This window comes from Protomyctophum parallelum (genome assembly GCF_964188405.1).
Source record: "Protomyctophum parallelum genome assembly, chromosome: 18".
Classification (NCBI taxonomy): domain Eukaryota; kingdom Metazoa; phylum Chordata; class Actinopteri; order Myctophiformes; family Myctophidae; genus Protomyctophum; species Protomyctophum parallelum.
The window spans coordinates 36,764,191-36,782,127 of record NC_139716.1 but is presented as its reverse complement, the minus strand read 5'-3'; the positions used below and the strand labels follow the sequence as shown (position 1 = coordinate 36,782,127).

Genomic DNA, 17,937 nt, shown 5'->3' with positions numbered 1-17,937 from the left:
CGATTTTTTAAATACAAACGTATTATTTATTTTTTAAATGACTGATAAATCTATTTTTTTTCTCTCTCACATAAGTCTCTCTCTTATTATTTTTCTTCTCTTCTCCTCTTTTCAATACATTAGCAAACTAGAAAAAGGTCTCCAGGTCTCCACCAGGGTCAGGTTGTGGCCTCCTGGTGGTGCTATAATATGCCAATGTGAAAAGGGTGGCATTTCTTCTTACGCCTTGAATGGCAATTGGATGATTTGAGGCATTTTGTTCCAAAAATGTGTTTTGCAAATATCCACCTGTTGGTGGCGCTATAACAGGCCAATGTGAAAAGGGTGGGATATATTCCTCAGCCTAGTAGGAAGGTCTGTGAAAGTCTTGAACACATTTGCGGGATTTTTGGATAGAATCTGGAGGAGTAATATAAAAAAATGTGTTTTACAAAAGTCGGCCTCCTGGTGGCGCTATAACAGGCCGTTCTGGAAAATGTGGGGCAGAGGTTCATCGTTGGCATCCAGGGAGTGTGTGTGCAAAATGTGGCATCGACCGGGATAACGGTGCCGGAGATTAGATGGTAACAGACGGACTGACACACACACACACACACACACACACACACGTTCTTCTTTTTTATAAGCACCCTCTGCTGTTAGCATCACAATTCAAATTGTGATTTAATCGCAATTTAAATTGTCACCAGTTTGAATCGATTTACGATATATATCGTTACATGCCTACAAATGTATGCAAATATACATGTCAGACGTGCATACACATTGCTGCCTTAATCTTCAGCAGATGGCAGGAGTTCATATTTCACCCTTGTTGTACTCTTGACTTTGTAAATGGCCACTGCACAGATCATGGCGACAGCTGTGAGAAGACATCCAGCGATGAAGACCAGGTTCAGGTTCAGGCTGGTAGCTGAGGAAAAACAAACAACAACAAGACCGGGTTCAGGTTCAGGTAGCTGAGGAAAAACAAACAACAACAAGACCAGGTTCAGGTTCAGGTAGCTGAGGAAAAACAAACAACAAGACCAGGTTCAGGTTCAGGTAGCTGAGGAAAAACAAACAACAACAAGACCAGGTTCAGGTTCAGGTAGCTGAGGAAAAACAAACAACAAGACCAGGTTCAGGTTCAGGCTGGTTGCTGAGGAAAAACAAACAACAACACTGTTTCTCCCATCTCAACGGTGTGACATCACACATACTATATCAGTGCATGGGTCAGGACCCCTTATGTCGGTCGCGGACCAATTTGTATGGGTCACGACTAAAACAATTTATTTTTGGTTTCCTATTTTCTATTTTAAAGTCCCCCCCCCCCCCCCCCCCCCCAATTCTTTTTTTTTCATGAGTTAAAATAATGATCGAATGTTTTGGCCCGGGCCGGCCTAACAGTCCTGGCACCTAGGTTCCTAATGCAGCCTGACAGCGCATCGTGGGTTCGAGTCCTGTTCCTGAGGAACTTTGCTCTAGGCCTATGTCACTCCCTGTCTCTCTCCCCTCATTTCCTGTCTTGTCTTCACTTTCCACTATCAATAAAGGCAAAAGTCTATAAAAATAAATAAAAGAATGGCCGATCTACAAGCTCACAACATGTCACATCGCAACGTGTTGTGAGCTTGTAGATCTGTTTTCACTCATTTGGTTCCCCGGGGTACTCACATTGAGCTAAAATGTCTGTGAACCACTGTACTAGACCAGTGGTTCTGAAATGTTTTTTATGTCAACGATCCCTAAATAAATATGTATTTGTTTGCAGATACTGTAGGAGAGCACAGTACTCCAGCTAGAATCACATGCACCAGGGGAATTGCACACTATGCAGTCAACTACTAGCACAGATCAATTCATCACAGATTCAAGAAAGGTTTCAGTCACCTGTGATCTCAGACGACCTTCTCAGGCGCAGGGGACCCTGGGAAATGTAGTGCCTTGCAGTTTGAACGACAGCCTCTCTCTTCCGCTGATGCCTAGACTGCGTGGAGTTGATGCATCCCTTGGAGCACCTGGTGTTGGGGTTCCCAGCTTCACACAGGATGACAGAACAGCTGATGTACACCTGAAACATCAGAGATAACAAAAACTGTTTAAAACCTCAGACTTCTTGAAAGTTTCACGATGCAATCACTTAGAGTTTAGAACTTTAGACCATCATTGATTGATAGTGATACCACAGCACTGTCAGAACCTGTACTGTATGTCTTGTTGGGGTTGGGCATGTATAAAGTCATTTGTATGCCAATCGCTCGCTGCATCTAAATTCAAGGTTCAAGGTTGTAATTCATTGTTAAATCTTGTGTACAGGTACATCAAACGGCAAACACAGCAAACAAGGGATATAATAAACTAAGAGTGCAAGAAAGAGCAAAGACTAAGACTAAAAATCACACCCGAGTGAACTGAGTGGAAGTAAAGTTACGTAAACCTTTGGTGAACAGCTTTACAGTAGGTTATGTTCCATATAGCCTATACAACAAATTTCCCTTTTTACCTGATCATGCAATCCTATGAATTTGAAGATCTCCATTGAGAACTGGAAATGTTTCTCATGGCGTGGTGAATGAACTTCAACAGTGCGGTCCACGGCACACCTGGTTGAAACCAAAAACAAAACACCTGCTGATAACTTTTTAAAAGATATATTTTGTGTGGCTTTCGCCTTTATTTTATGGGATGGATATAGAAGGCTGACAAAAAATGGGGAGAGAGAGAGAGATGTGGGGGTGACACGCAGTAAAGGCCGTCGGGATCGGGAGTCAATCCCGCTGTACACTGCCAGACTGGATTACCAGCCAAGGTGACCGGCTACGCCAGCCGCCCGGGCCACACACATACATTCTTATACGTACATCTTAACTTGTAAAGCAGTCTTATCAGCTCAGCTAGGGCCCTGTGTGTTGGTAAAGCAGACGTTAAAATGAAGATGGTCCATGACCGAACAGAGTGCGTGAGGTCTTCTGTTTTATTTTAACATATGCATCTCAATTTACAATAATTTCACACACACACACACACACACACACACACACACACACACACACACACACACACACACACACACACACACACACACACACACACAGTGGTGTAACTGCCCTCACCCATGCTCTATGATGGAGTAGGTTGGACGGTAGCTGGGGTTATCGTACGGTGCAGCACTGCAGGACTCCACAAACAGCTCAGTGTTGTTGAGTGAAGACTCTATCTCCATGTAAATCCTGTCCCCTACATCGTACTCCAGCGGATAGGAGCGGGGGTCGATCATTGAGGTGAAACGCCGGCTCTGGAAGAACTCAAACTGATAGGTGAACGTACCGAAGCCTTTCTCCTCGACCGTGACGTTGCATCTGTGCAGATTGTAACTCAGGGTCACGTTGCTCCTCTTGGGGTACTGGCAGTAGATATCCAACTCCACCAGGTGCTTGCGGGTGATGACGTCATTGACGTCATCCATGGAGGTGAGTGCATTTTTGAAGATAAGGTTCTCGTCGTCGTCCTGTACGAAGAAGATACGAGTTTAGTCTAACCTAGTAGTTATGAAGATTAGTCTAATAGTAGGCCTAGGGGGTATTATCGTCATGAAATGGCTAAAATCATTACGCGATGGAAACAAGCACCATATTTGGTACATGCACTCTTTAGGGTGTATCTCACCATCTCAGAAGGGGTGCCTACAATTTCAGACACATTGGAAAACAAAGGATTTAATTTTATGTTTTTTGGAGATTGTATTGGTGTCTTTTGAGTCAACTGTCAACAGTTTAGTAATTTTGTCAATAACTCACTACCTGTTTAAGATTTTCTTGGGCACCCCTTCTGTACCAAATTTCATGCTGGTTTCCACTGCGTAACGTTCCCAACGATAATACCTATATACTAGTCTATAACTCAATAGTTATGAAGATAAAAGTTTAGTCTAACACAATAGGATAAGAGTTTTTAGTCTAACTCAGTAGTTAACTAACAACTTATATTAAAGTAATACCAATATGTGTGTGTGTGTGTGCGTGCGTGCATGCATGCGTGTCAGACAGGAAACGCAACACAACAGCCCCATTGCAATGCACAAAATAACTAAGTTATAAGCAGAGCAGATGCAACGAACTAGCATCCAGGAATGAGTTATTTACCTCAATCTCAGTACCACAGCCACTGAGGGGCACAACTGCTATGATGTGAGTACCATTCTGTTGTCTTTCCAGACTACAGGCTACGTTGCTTGGGTCATTCAGTCGCAGAAGTCCCCTGAATGAGGATTTGTCGATCTCTACTGTCATGGCGGTGTCATTACAAATCACATTGGCTTTCACTGAAACGAGAGGTTTCCAGAAGATGATGACGATGATGTTAGTATAACCCAGTAAATATCAACTCACTACAGGATATTCATTCACAGAAAACAGGCCTGAAAGCCACTTCTGTGGACTTTAACATTACACCTTTTTTAAGCATTTATTTCATATTTACATCATGTCGATTTCAGCTCTGACATTAATTTCAGACATGCTCTAGTATGTGAAGAGTATTAACTAATTTCTGATTAAATCAAATAAAAAATCAGTTTTCCTCCTGTGCCATGACTGTCTCCCATTCACAAGTGGTCACAAATGCACCAAAATGTAGTGTAGCGGTTGATCATTTGCTTTGTGGGACTGTGGGGGAAAAAAGGAGAATCATAATCATAATTTCATTACACTTACGAGACTCAGAGAAGTTGCCAATAGTAGGTGTTGTTGTAGTCGGAATAGTAGGTGCCGTTGTTGTCGTCGTGGTGCGTTGGGCGGTTGTATTTGGTTGTGTTGTAGGCCTAGTAGAGTTTGTGGTTGGAGCTGCCAAAGTTGTCATAGTGGTGTTTTGGGCGGTTGTATTTGGTTGTGTTGTAGTAGAGTTCGTGGTTGTAGCTGCTGAAGTTGTCATAGTGGTGTTTTGGGCGGTTGAAATATTTTTTGTTCTAGTTGGGGTAGTGGTTGTAGCTGCTTTGGTCGTAGTGGTGTGCTGGGTGGTTGTATTTGGTTGTGTTGTAGAGGTCGTGGTTGTAGCTGCTGAAGTTGTCATTGTGGTGTTTTGGGCGGTTTGGGCGGTTGAAATTATTTCTGTTCTAGTTGGGGTAGTGGTTGTAGCTGCTTTTGTCGTAGCGGTGTGTTGGGCGGTTGTATTTGTTTGTGTTGTAGTAGGGGTCGTGGTTGTAGCTGCTGAAGTTGTCATATTGGTGTTTTGGGCGGTTGAAATTATCTTTGTTCTAGGTGGGGTAGTGGTTGTAGCTGCTTTGGCCGACTTTTTTTGCAGTCTTTTTTTGGTGTGTTGGGCGGTAGTATTTCTTTGTGTAATAGTTGGAGTTGTGGTCATAGTGGTGTCACTGGTGTGTTGGGTGGTTGTATTTCTTTGTGTAATAGTTGGGGTCGTGGTTGTAGCTGCTGAAGTTGTCATAGTGGTGTTTTGGGCGGTTGAAATTTTCTTTTTTCTAGGTGGGGTAGTGGTTGTAGCTGCTTTGACCGACTTTTTTTGCAGTCTTTTTTTGGTGTGTTGGGCGGTTGTATTTCTCTGTGTAATAGTTGTGGTCATAGTGGTGTCACTGGTGTGTTGGGCGGTTGTATTTCTTTGTGTAACAGTTGGAGTTGTGGTTGTAGCTGCTGAAGTTGTCATAGTGGTGTTTTGGGCGGTTGAAATTATTTCTGTTCTAGTTGGGGTAGTGGTTGTAGCTGCTTTGGCCGACTTTTTTTGCAGTCTTTTTTTGGTGTGTTGGGCGGTTGTATTTCTTTGTGTAATAGTTGTGGTCATAGTGGTGTCACTGGTGTGTTGGGCGGTTGTATTTCTTTGTGTAATAGTTGTGGTCATAGTGGTGTCACTGGTGTGTTGGGCGGGTGTATTTCTTTGTGTAATAGTTGGGGTCGTGGTTGTAGCTGCTGAAGTTGTCATTGTGGTGTTTTGGGCGGTTGAAACTATTTCTGTTATAGTTGGGGTAGTGGTTGTAGCTGCTGAAGTTGTCATAGTGGTGTTTTGGGCGGTTGTACTTGGTGTTGTAGTAGGGGTCGTGGTTGTATTCGCTGCAGGTGGACATAACAAAAATGACACATTTAACCCCTCAAACCACATCCATCACTGATGGAATTTTGTGAATTAGGTGTAGTCACCTACCATTTGAGACACTGACGATGATACAACGAAGCTCCGACTGATATATGGCCTTTTTTGTCGCACTGTGAAAACAAACATGTTTGTTTTACATGAATGGTTTTTATGTGATGTCTGTAAGCAAAAATAAGAACTTGAACAGACAGACAGATCATTTTAATGGATGCTGACCCGTTGGCCTGAGCAACAAAGCAGACAGGGTGATGCTCTCCATCCTCTGACTGTGATGGCGTCCATCTCAGGATGAACTGTCCCTGTGCTGATCCAGCCTGCAGGTTCATGTTGTGGGGACCACTGAACAACAGCTCAGATACCCTACAACACCACCAAATATATGAGAACATGGTTCAAAAGTCTTAATATAAATTGTAGGACCTTCAGAACGGATCACCATAGGAAAACAAGACACCTACTATAAATTACTTCATTCGGTACGTCAGATGTGCAGAAAGTAAACTGTAGACATAGTACGCAAAAAGGTAAAACAAATGGCCCTCTGACACATTAAGAATAAATAAACTTCATGAACATTAAAATACACCAAAGGGCAAAAAACACACTTTAAATTTCTTTCTTTGGTCCATTGGAAGTTCAGGAATGTAATATTACGGCAGGCTGGTTAGTTGCTGCACAAATTGCTACATCAACCGATCCAGGGTTAGGGTAGCCTCGGCAACCCAGAAGTTTTTATTTCCAGGAAGAAAAGGGTTAGGGTGACAGTTCATGAATTCCCATGTCCTAAGGCAATCTATTCCTGTTGGAGTCAGTTGCACTGCATGCTGTCTATAGGCTATACAGTAGATATGTCTGTCATTTGTCAAACTTGGCACGTTGTCAGTGGAATATTGCTATTTGCTGGCATGCAGGAACACCATGCACCCCCACAGAGACAGATTAAAAAAGTACACATTAACGCTGTGTAGTTATCGACACAGAGCTCCAGTAGTCCGGGAGCTAGACCCAGCCCTCATAGCAATTTTTGCTACCTTTTTTTCACTATTATTTCCTGTTAGCATATACCATGGGCCATCTCAAAATGAAGGGACCACTCCCAACTCGGGGCCGTTTGGTTTCAGGGGCCCAAAAACCCCTTTTTTGGTATATGTCTCTGGCGAAATTGTGTAAAGGCAAATAAAAAATCACTAAAATTACATAAATACACATGGAAGTGTGAAATTTGGCATGGAGTATCCTGACACATAGGGGTAAGTATCAGAATAGGATTTTGGGGCTATCTACCATTGTATTCTTAAATATGACCTACATCATCCTCAGAAACACAAAAATATACACTGTCCGCTTAACAAATAACAACAAAGATGGTTATTTTCCAGCACATTAGGGTGAATATAACTGCCTCACTTGTATATAGAAAACTTCCCATATCCTTAAGCTTCAATTTAAGCCCAAGGTGACCTCTCTATCTTGAAGATTACTCTTTCTGTGGCCAAAATGCTGCACTATACCTCAAATCGGAGACATTTTCATTATCAGTCACTATAGCCTTCCAGAGTCCTAGAATGTAACAATAGGTTCACATGTTCTGCAACTACTGCTGTCTGAAGTTAGAAACATGAATACTACAGCAGGAACACAAATGCCTTTTATTATATTTATATTTATTTATTATATTATATGCACATAATAGCTTGTTTCAGTACATAGCCTATCAATAGTCACCCAAATCAATGTGCACCCAAATGTAACAGTGACCGAGTTAAAGACAAAGGGAGACACAACATAAAAATACTGTATGACAAGGGGGCATCAGATTCCTTGTTTTTCTTTTTCTTTCTTTTTTTCATAATTTATCAAAGAAATCAAAGAAAACAACAAAAACAACCACAACAAAATAATTGTTATACCACTGCATATTTTAAACCTTAAATTCACAACCCTTCCATATTGACAACTACTTTAGGTTTATTCATCATCAGATTCATCTTCCTCCTCCTCTTCATCATCAGAATCATTCATATGTGTATGAATTTCTTCTAGGTCATCCTCGTCTGTCCCCTCTTCAGACAACACATCAATGAGGGCTTTGGGGGTGACGTCACCTTCAAACCATAGAGGCTCTAGTTTGCCATTTTCTGAGTTCAGATGAAACCCATGGTCAAGAGGTGATGGAATTTCTGGATTATTCTCATGAGCCCTCTTCCAGATGCATACCTGGAAGTTAACTCTTTTGACATGCTGCAAGAGGACCCTCTTGCATGGTGGAAAAGTTGAAAGGTCAAGGGAGAGACCTGGTCGAAGCTCGAGGCTTGAGCCACACATTTTCTTCACCTTGATCTCTCTTGCCTCATCCACACGCTTCACTTGAGGACCAAAGCTATAGAGGCGACCGGTGAACTCTTCAACACCAGTTAGCACAAGCCCATCAAGTTCCCAAGAGTTCCCCACTGCGGCAAAGATCTGAATGAACTTAGAATGCTGATTCAGAAGCTTGATGGGTCGCACCTTTCCTTTGCCTTTGAATGCAGAGGTGCAGTCAGCACCAGTGAAGGCATGCAAGGCCAGCAAAGCTGAAATATGTTCTTGTGAATAATCTTCAGCCAGCTGGTAGATGTTAATCAGCTTATCTCCCATGTCAAATATGACATCAACTGTGAAGGATTTGGCATAATAGAGGAGAATGAAGAAAATGTCAGAGTCTCTGGCTCTGACTCGGACAGTTTTGATGTGAGGCATTGTGCTTTGGATGTGATTGATGTAGATGATCACCCTCACATCAGTTTCTTCATGTGTTGAATTCAGATCAGGTAGAAGTGCTTTGGAAATCACTCCAGCTTATGCTTCTATCATGATAGCTTGACCAGCCTCAATGAAGATGATGGGCCTTCGGAGTATCTCTTCCATCATATCTGGAGAGCTCCAGTGCTCGAGAATTAGATGTATGAGTGACTTCTTGTTGTCATCATTTGTGAGGAAACCTTTCCAATCTGCAGGTCGGCGAACATTCAGACCATTAACTATGTACCGCTCACCACAACCTCTGCGATCCCTCTCAGCTGATTTTGGTGAATGAAGTCGGTCAACATAAGTGTCAGTACTGAATACTGTTTCTGCAGCAGTAGGTTGACTTTTGAAGATGCTCTCTGATATAGTCTTCATTGTCTGGGGCACATTGCTCATATAGAATGTGGCATTACCATCTACAATGAGACCACATTGACCAGGAGAAGGGAGCTCCACTTTCTCAAAATCAGCTGAGAGGGATCGCAGAGGTTGTGGTGAGCGGTACATAGTTAATGGTCTGAATGTTCGCCGACCTGCAGATTGGAAAGGTTTCCTCACAAATGATGACAACAAGAAGTCACTCATACATCTAATTCTCGAGCACTGGAGCTCTCCAGATATGATGGAAGAGATACTCCGAAGGCCCATCATCTTCATTGAGGCTGGTCAAGCTTTCAGGATAGAAGCATAAGCTGGAGTTATTTCCAAAGCACTTCTACCTGATCTGAATTCAACACATGAAGAAACTGATGTGAGGGTGATCATCTACATCAATCACATCCAAAGCACAATGCCTCACATCAAAACTGTCCGAGTCAGAGCCAGAGACTCTGACATTTTCTTCATTCTCCTCTATTATGCCAAATCCTTCACAGTTGATGTCATATTTGACATGGGAGATAAGCTGATTAACATCAACCAGCTGGCTGAAGATTATTCACAAGAGCATATTTCAGCTTTGCTGGCCTTGCATGCCCTCACTGGTGCTGACTGCACCTCTGCATTCAAAGGCAAAGGAAAGGTGCGACCCATCAAGCTTCTGAATCAGCATTCTAAGTTCATTCAGATCTTTGCCGCAGTGGGGAACTCTTGGGAACTTGATGGGCTTGTGCTAACTGGTGTTGAAAAGTTCACCTGTCGCCTCTATAGCTTTGGTCCTCGAGTGAAGCGTGTGGATGAGGCAAGAGAGATCAAGGTGAAGAAAATGTGTGGCTCAAGCCTCGAGCTTCGACCAGGTCTCTCCCTTGACCTTTCAACTTTTCCACCATGCAAGAGGGTCCTCTTGCAGCATGTCAAATGCAGGTATGCATCTGGAAGAGGGCTCATGAGAATAACCCAGAAATTCCATCACCTCTTGACCATGGGTTTCATCTGAACTCAAACAAACACAAACTAGAGCCTCTATGGTTTGAAGGTGACGTCATCCCCAAAGCCCTCATTGATGTGTTGTCTGAAGAGGGGACAGACGAGGATGACCTAGAAGAAATTCATACACATATGAATGATTCTGATGATGAAGAGGAGGAGGAAGATGAATCTGATGATGAATAAACCTAAAGTAGTTGTCTATATGGAAGGGTTGTGAATTTAAGGTTTAAAATATTCAGTGGTATAACAATTATTTTGTTGTGGTTGTTTTTGTTGTTTTCTTTGATTTCTTTGATAAATTATGAAAAAAAGAAAGAAAAAGAAAAACAAGGAATCTGATGCCCCCTTGTCATACAGTATTTTTATGTTGTGTCTCCCTTTGTCTTTAACTCGGTCACTGTTACATTTGGGTGCACATTGATTTGGGTGACTATTGATAGGCTATGTACTGAAACAAGCTATTATGTGCATATAATATAATAAATAAATATAAATATAATAAAAGGCATTTGTGTTCCTGCTGTAGTATTCATGTTTCTAACTTCAGACAGCAGTAGTTGCAGAACATGTGAACCTATTGTTACATTCTAGGACTCTGGAAGGCTATAGTGACTGATAATGAAAATGTCTCCGATTTGAGGTATAGTGCAGCATTTTGGCCACAGAAAGAGTAATCTTCAAGATAGAGAGGTCATCTTGGGCTTAAATTGAAGCTTAAGGATATGGGAAGTTTTCTATATACAAGTGAGGCAGTTATATTCACCCTAATGTGCTGGAAAATAACCATCTTTGTTGTTATTTGTTAAGCGGACAGTGTATATTTTTGTGTTTCTGAGGATGATGTAGGTCATATTTAAGAATACAATGGTAGATAGCCCCAAAATCCTATTCTGATACTTACCCCTATGTGTCAGGATACTCCATGCCAAATTTCACACTTCCATGTGTATTTATGTAATTTTAGTGATTTTTTATTTGCCTTTACACAATTTCGCCAGAGACATATACCAAAAAAGGGGTTTTTGGGCCCCTGAAACCAAACGGCCCCGAGTTGGGAGTGGTCCCTTCATTTTGAGATGGCCCATGGTATATGCTAACAGGAAATAATAGTGAAAAAAAGGTAGCAAAAATTGCTATGAGGGCTGGGTCTAGCTCCCGGACTACAGTTTACTGTTGTCTTTTACTCACGTGGAGTGTTGCTTCTGTGTTGATGGTGACTTATTTTACTCACATGGAGTGTGTTGCCTCTGTGTTGACGGTGATTTCCAGTGTGTGACCAACAGTGGTGTAGAGCTGTTCTCTGTTAGCCGGGGTGGGAGGCAGGAACCTGGGTAGATACTGTCCCTCTGTACAGCTGGGTACTGCTCGATCCACTGAACACAAGGAGGGAATATAACCATTTGTATGGCTTTACGTTTGAATGTTATACTATTGATTTAATTCGACTATCTATTCACTTTATTAGGACGTTAATTGTTTGAGGTGCCAGGAACCCCTAAGAAAATAGATCTACCTACAAGGGTAAATTATTTGATGAACTGAGGGTTTTACTGTGTACCCGTGACAACAAACTGTAGATGTAGGAAGCTGGTCCAGCCATGTGTGAAGGTGGTATGGTCAGACATTTTCAACGGGATAACGTAGGGACCCTCATTTCTGGGCTTGGTGGCAGCAAATGACAAAGTGCAATTCTGAAAGAAGACAGAAGGTGCACAGGACAGAAAGAGTAAAAAAAAAAAAAAAAACAGACTGATCATAGCAGTAATGTTAGTAGAGAAAAAAGCTAGTTAGCATCAGTATGAGCGCAAAGCACCGACAAGCTGGCCGGATGTATGGAGAACCGGGATGACTGGAGGCGACGATGGAGGGCTCGTCTGAGGACGACCTGGAGAGATCAGTATGTTGCGATCTATGTTCTTATTTACAAAATATAAGCATTCAACTCACGGTTGATATGACGAGAAAAGAAGGAAGAACAGATGAACTTTGATGGCATTCAACCCGGTCTCCATCTGGGTCAAATGCTAACAGGTCGAAGTTTCTCACACAGTTAGAAGGAACTCTGAGAGACAAAGAGAGGCGGAAAGAAAAATAGAAGGAAAATGAAAGGTAGAATGAGAATGATTATATAATTAGTTTATTTTCCACTTCTTTATTAGTAGAAGCATGTAATACAATGTATTATTCATACTCATATTTATTGTATGTTAAAGGAAATATTCACTCTAAAACTCCCCTTTAAGCTCCCGGCAACCATTGTGGATGCCATCTTGAAAATGATGCCTTTCCAGACAGACAGTCCAGAAAGTCTTCCTACATGTTTAGTATGTTATTTAGCATACAGAATCCATTTAAAAATCTATTCTATCAATTATTTGGGGTTTCATACTGACCCATCTAATGTTGGATTCATTGCAAATGGACCATTAGGTGGCGAGCCAACACGATGTTTTTTGAAAACCTCGTACCATACCATACCTAAAAAACAAAAACTTGTCACCATGCAAGTGCACAATCTTGATGATTTTGGACGAATTCCCTCACAGCTTCTGTGCTCTTAACAAACATTTAAAAAAGCCCATAGACTTGGCTTCCATATGACATCATTTTCAAAAGCCATGCATGCTTTGGAGGGACTCACACACACCTCACATTTGTTAGTAGTACCTATATTGTAATATGTTAATGTTAGTAATGAGTATAAGAACACAAGGGAAGTGTATTACCGTAGTGAAGGTATGATGGTGGTCTGAGGAGGCCTGTTGGCTTTCCCAGTGTCAGATCTGGTCCTGAGGTTCACAAACATGTCAGCGTGCCAGTTCCCCTGTCTTTGTCTGTTTTCTATCCACTGGTTGTGGTTATCACTGGTTAGCCTGTCAAATTAGGTCAAATTATTAGTGTGGTTGCCCAAACAGACTATTGTTATGGGTTTTGTTTTCCTCTCCTCTTTGTAGTTGTAATTATTCCCCAGACCGTTTGCCCTCTGGGCTGTGATGTCATGTGGGTCATAATTAATAATTCCCAGGGCTGTTTGCCCCATAGTTACAGTATATACAATTTACAATTACGATTTAACAATTTAGGTATTTAGCAGATGCTCTTAATCCAGAGTATATTAATACTTAATATTACATTAAGCAAGAACAAAAAGCATGGCGATACATCACATACAGAAAAAGTTATCATGAAACATACGTAAGCTAAGAACGTAACAGTGGAATATCTATATAATGAAAGTATACATATAAACTATACATAATATACTATACTATACTATACATATATACTATAAAGTGCTATGACTACATAAAATGCAATTCTAGTCTATGTAACGTAACATGCTATAAGTCTGTATAAAATGCTATTTAAGTCTACATAAAGTGCTATCTAAGGGGCTAACCGCCGCTAGGGCAAGTGCTACGGGCCATGATCTGAAAAGGTGGGTTTTCAGACTACGGCGGAAGAGTGGGAGTGAGGCTGCAGTTCTGAGTGTAATATACAGTATATAATCTAGAGGGCGGACGAGGAGCGACGGCTATTGATTTCAATGGAAGTTGCTCACACGGGTGTGATTTTTGTAGTTCTGGCAGTTCTGTGCTGTCGCTTTCCACAAAATTCAGCAATATGGTACAGGGTCATGGGAGATGAACTGAAGCTCACAGTCACATCAAAGGACCTCTGACCTGTAGATCTCCCAATTATATGATTGTATGAATTATATGATCCACTTTATCCACTCCTGACGAATGATGTCAGGGGGTAAACTACTCACCCTTGAATTCGCATTTCCATTCATTTGTGTGCAGTCTGGACCCTGCTAATGCATGGTTGGCTGTGGGAGTACAGCGTTGACAGACAACCCCTTCAGCCAATCAGCGTAACAAAAACGTGACGTAATCTCCAGACACATTATGTATTAGTGTGGTTGTCCAAAGAGCAAACAGACTATAGTTATTGTCACACTTTTTTCTTCTTCTTCTTCCGGAGTAACCTACCTAACTTCCGCTGTGATTGGCCAAGCTTTGTAGTAGCTAATTGGCTGTTGTTGGTTACGTAACCAATCTATGTTTTACAATAGTTTATAAAGACATAAATTCCCTTGCAGGGGCAGAGACCAAACTATTTAAAGAAATAAAGTGAATATATCTACAAAGGTCGTTACGAGCTTGCATATTATTACTATGTTCACTGTTTGGTATTTGAAGTGTGATCATTTTTGTTGTGTCATAGTGCATCTCTCTTCACTTACTCCGTACCAAACCCAGAGTTGATGGGAACCAGTCGAGTCATGATTGCTTCTCGTTGACACCACTCTGTGGTCTTATACACGGTGTACACCTCCAGTTGGGTCTCACTGCCACAACCTCTACCTTGAGCATTGCTAGGATGACTGCAGCGCAATGTGACTGAATCTTTGCATGATGTGTAGCTTGTCTTGTAGCGCAGAACCACCTGTAATTATTATATAATGACATACATGTTATCCATGACTTTGAGCCTCTCTCTGTTGACTTACTTTAGTTACTGATCCTCTTCGTCCCGGTTGAAGAGGATAAGTAAGTTAAGTAAGTCAACAGAGGCAGGATCAGGTCTCTGTTTACAGTAGGTGGATAAGGACACAGAAGCCGTGTGATATTGACAAAGATGATGTGTTTTTACTGGTTAAATAAAGGTTAAATAAATACATAAAATGATAAATATAAAATAAAAATATACAGTTAATTTAAAGAAATACAAATTGTTTCAGTCATTGAGAAGAAGTAAAAAACTGTGAAGAAGAGCAAATTCATTAGATAATAGAACATGTACCACAAATCAGAGAACTGGTACAAGAGTGAGAGAATTGCAAATTGTATTGATGTTAATAAATGTAATTGTTGAGGTTATTATAGTTTTCCACTATTTTGTTTTCTGTTTGACTCGTTTTTAAAGCGGGTTTGTTGTTTAGAATAGTCTGTTGTTATTATTGTAATATGGGGTGAGATTAAAAACATACAAGCGTATGATGCATCTCGATTTGAGATCGTAGATGGGTTATTTTCACTATTAATGATTACCCCACATTAAATCTATCACAGCTAAATTACTAGAGTCTAAAACAACAAAACAACAAACATGATTTTAGTTTTAGTAAAACATTTTCAACACATGCTGTTTCAGTTACTTTGTTCTGAAAGCAGCACTATGTAACTTTCATCTTCTACTCCAGATCTGAACCCTGTCCTGTGTAGTGCAAACAACTTTACCATTGAGAGCTATGCTTGCTCAGGGGATAAATCGAATATAGACCATCCAGTCAACATCCATGTCAGATCCTGTGTGACGTGACCTTTAACCTTTTTTTCTTTCTTTTTGTAACTAACAATGATAATCTTGACCTGTAGCCTACTTACCGTCATAGTTCCATTTGCGTAGGTGTCCTTTGGGTAATAATCCAGGACAGCTCCATACATGTTCTTTAGTCGGGCTTGTATGGCTCCTGCATGCTGGGCTCCACAGAGCAACAGCAACACCACTGCTATTGAAAAGACACCCATGGTTTACAGAGAGAATGCAAGATCCACTGTCAGGTTTTATCTGTCTGTCTGTCTCTCTGTCTCTCCACATCACCTGGTATGTCAAAATGCATGCAGGTAACGCCTCAGAACACTTGTGTTCACTGTATGTACACTGGATCAAACCTCTTAAACATGATGCAGTCTGTCTGTCTGTCTGTCATATTCATGGAATTTCCTGCACCTTGATGTTCTGCAGGACTGAATTTAGTGACCTTTCCTCTATCACCTTTAGGCCAATTGCCTTTAAAGTTCTATTTTAAAGGCACTTTTTCCAGATGTGCAGAAACCCTTGAGACATGGCCATTTGGGTTGTCCTTTGGTGTATCCATTACGTAAAGGCCGGACGCTACGCCTAGACCAGGAAATGTCTCACGTTCACCTAGCTTTCATTTTTTAGCCTTTTTTTTTAACCATTTTTCATTTTTCAAGAATGGCCTTTGGGCTGGGAGGACCTCTGTGGACGTTGGTTTCAGCATGCCATCAAGTGTTTGAAGACCTCTTGCTGAAGAACACATCCATTTATATGGCCTGTGGTGTTGTGCAGATTGAACCACTGTGGCGAGCAAAGGCTTTGCCAGCTTCCATGCATTCAACTGGCCGACAACACATTGCTCTGCAGGATTGACAGCTGAATTTCCTGCAAAATGGGTACTTTAAACACTTTGATGGCATGCTGAAACAAACGTCCACAGAGGTCCTCACAGCCCAAAGGCCATTCTTGAGATGGTCCAATGCAAGTGTAAATCTGTTCTTCTGGCAAAGCTAAGGACTTAGCCTATACTGACATGTGTCAGTGCAGCAGACTATACTGACATGTGTCAGTGCAGCAGCCAATGCCATCAGAACGATGCACGAAAGTGATGATGATGCATAGAGGCTGTCTATGATTACACGTCATGATGTTTAAGACAGTTACACAAACATCCAAATAAGTCATTTTGGACATTTTGGACCCAGTCATGCATCTAAGGGTTAATGTTGAAATTTTTTGTAGCTTTATAACTACCAACATTGGATTCCCTGATGCTGAAAAAAGTAGGTTTAGCAGTAACGTTCTAGCTTATTTAGAGGCAGAGATATTACTAAATGTACATTTTACGGTGGCCATTTTGTAAATTCCAATATGGGAGCCATATACGGACATCTAATTCCTTACATAATACCCTTTCCAAAAATGTAGTTATGCAAATCTTTAAAAAATTCGGACAAAACTTTAAATCAAAGAAAAAGGGACCGGACTATAGTTTGAGACACTTGATGTAACCGATCACTAGCCTGGCTAATAAGCCAGACTCACATCACACTGTCGTGTGCCGAAGACCTGGTAGGACAAGAAAGACATGGTAGGCAAAGGTGTCTTTCTCAATGTGTATGTCTATTGTCTATGTAATCAATCTGTCAGTCTGCCTGTCAAACTGTGCCTGCCTGCAGCCGGCTGTGAAATCTTCAAAATCATGTACCACGGGAAACCACCAAAGGACTTGGGGGACTTGAGATTTGAGACCTTCAGCAAGCATGCTGCTGCTGGGAAGTTCATACCAGAGAAACTGCCCCCGACTACTGCAGCTGCAGCACAACATTCTCTCCGGGCATATCTCCAAACCAGAGACTGGCTACTGCTACAAAGTCCATCACTGGATGTCCTTGACTACGGGTGGAAACTGGGAGGAGAAGGCTACCGTATGCACCAGTCCCTACCACAGACCCCATTGCCCCAGACTATATACTGAAATTCATCAGCTGCAACTGTGAGGGAGACTGTAGTACACGCAGGTGCTGCTGCAAAAAGCAGGGGGTCAAGTGTATATCTGCTTGTGGCAAGTGTATTGGAGGATGCAAGAACATCAACCAGGAAGACGAGATAAGGAGTGAGGAAGATGAGGAGTTGGCTGAGTAACACCCGGTTGACACCAGGTTTCATCAATACTGCACATTTCTGATTTACATTTTCCTTGCAGTATGTAATAAAATATGTTCTTATGGAAAATGAGTTGTTTTTTTTACTCAAAAATAATGGTTGGAATAGATTCAGCACCCCTGAAACCCCCTAGTTAAGACACCTCACAAGTAATCTTTAGACCCAAGCCGGGCTCCTTAAGTCCCCACATGCAGACAGTGTATCCACTGAGCATGTGCACAG

At 41.6% G+C, this 17,937-nt stretch overlaps 1 protein-coding gene across 1 annotated transcript; it reads right to left on the bottom strand.

The window, feature by feature from the left end:
- Positions 1-773: 773 nt before the first annotated feature.
- On the bottom strand, positions 774-4,274 carry LOC310876121 (ZP domain-containing protein-like; the record flags this gene model as incomplete). Its single annotated transcript, XM_083789566.1, has 5 exons — positions 774-913; positions 1,876-2,056; positions 2,489-2,588; positions 3,099-3,493; positions 4,128-4,274. 5 exons carry the CDS (start codon positions 4,272-4,274, stop codon positions 774-776), a joined length of 963 nt encoding a protein of 320 aa, XP_083645692.1.
- Positions 4,275-17,937: the final 13,663 nt, after the last annotated feature.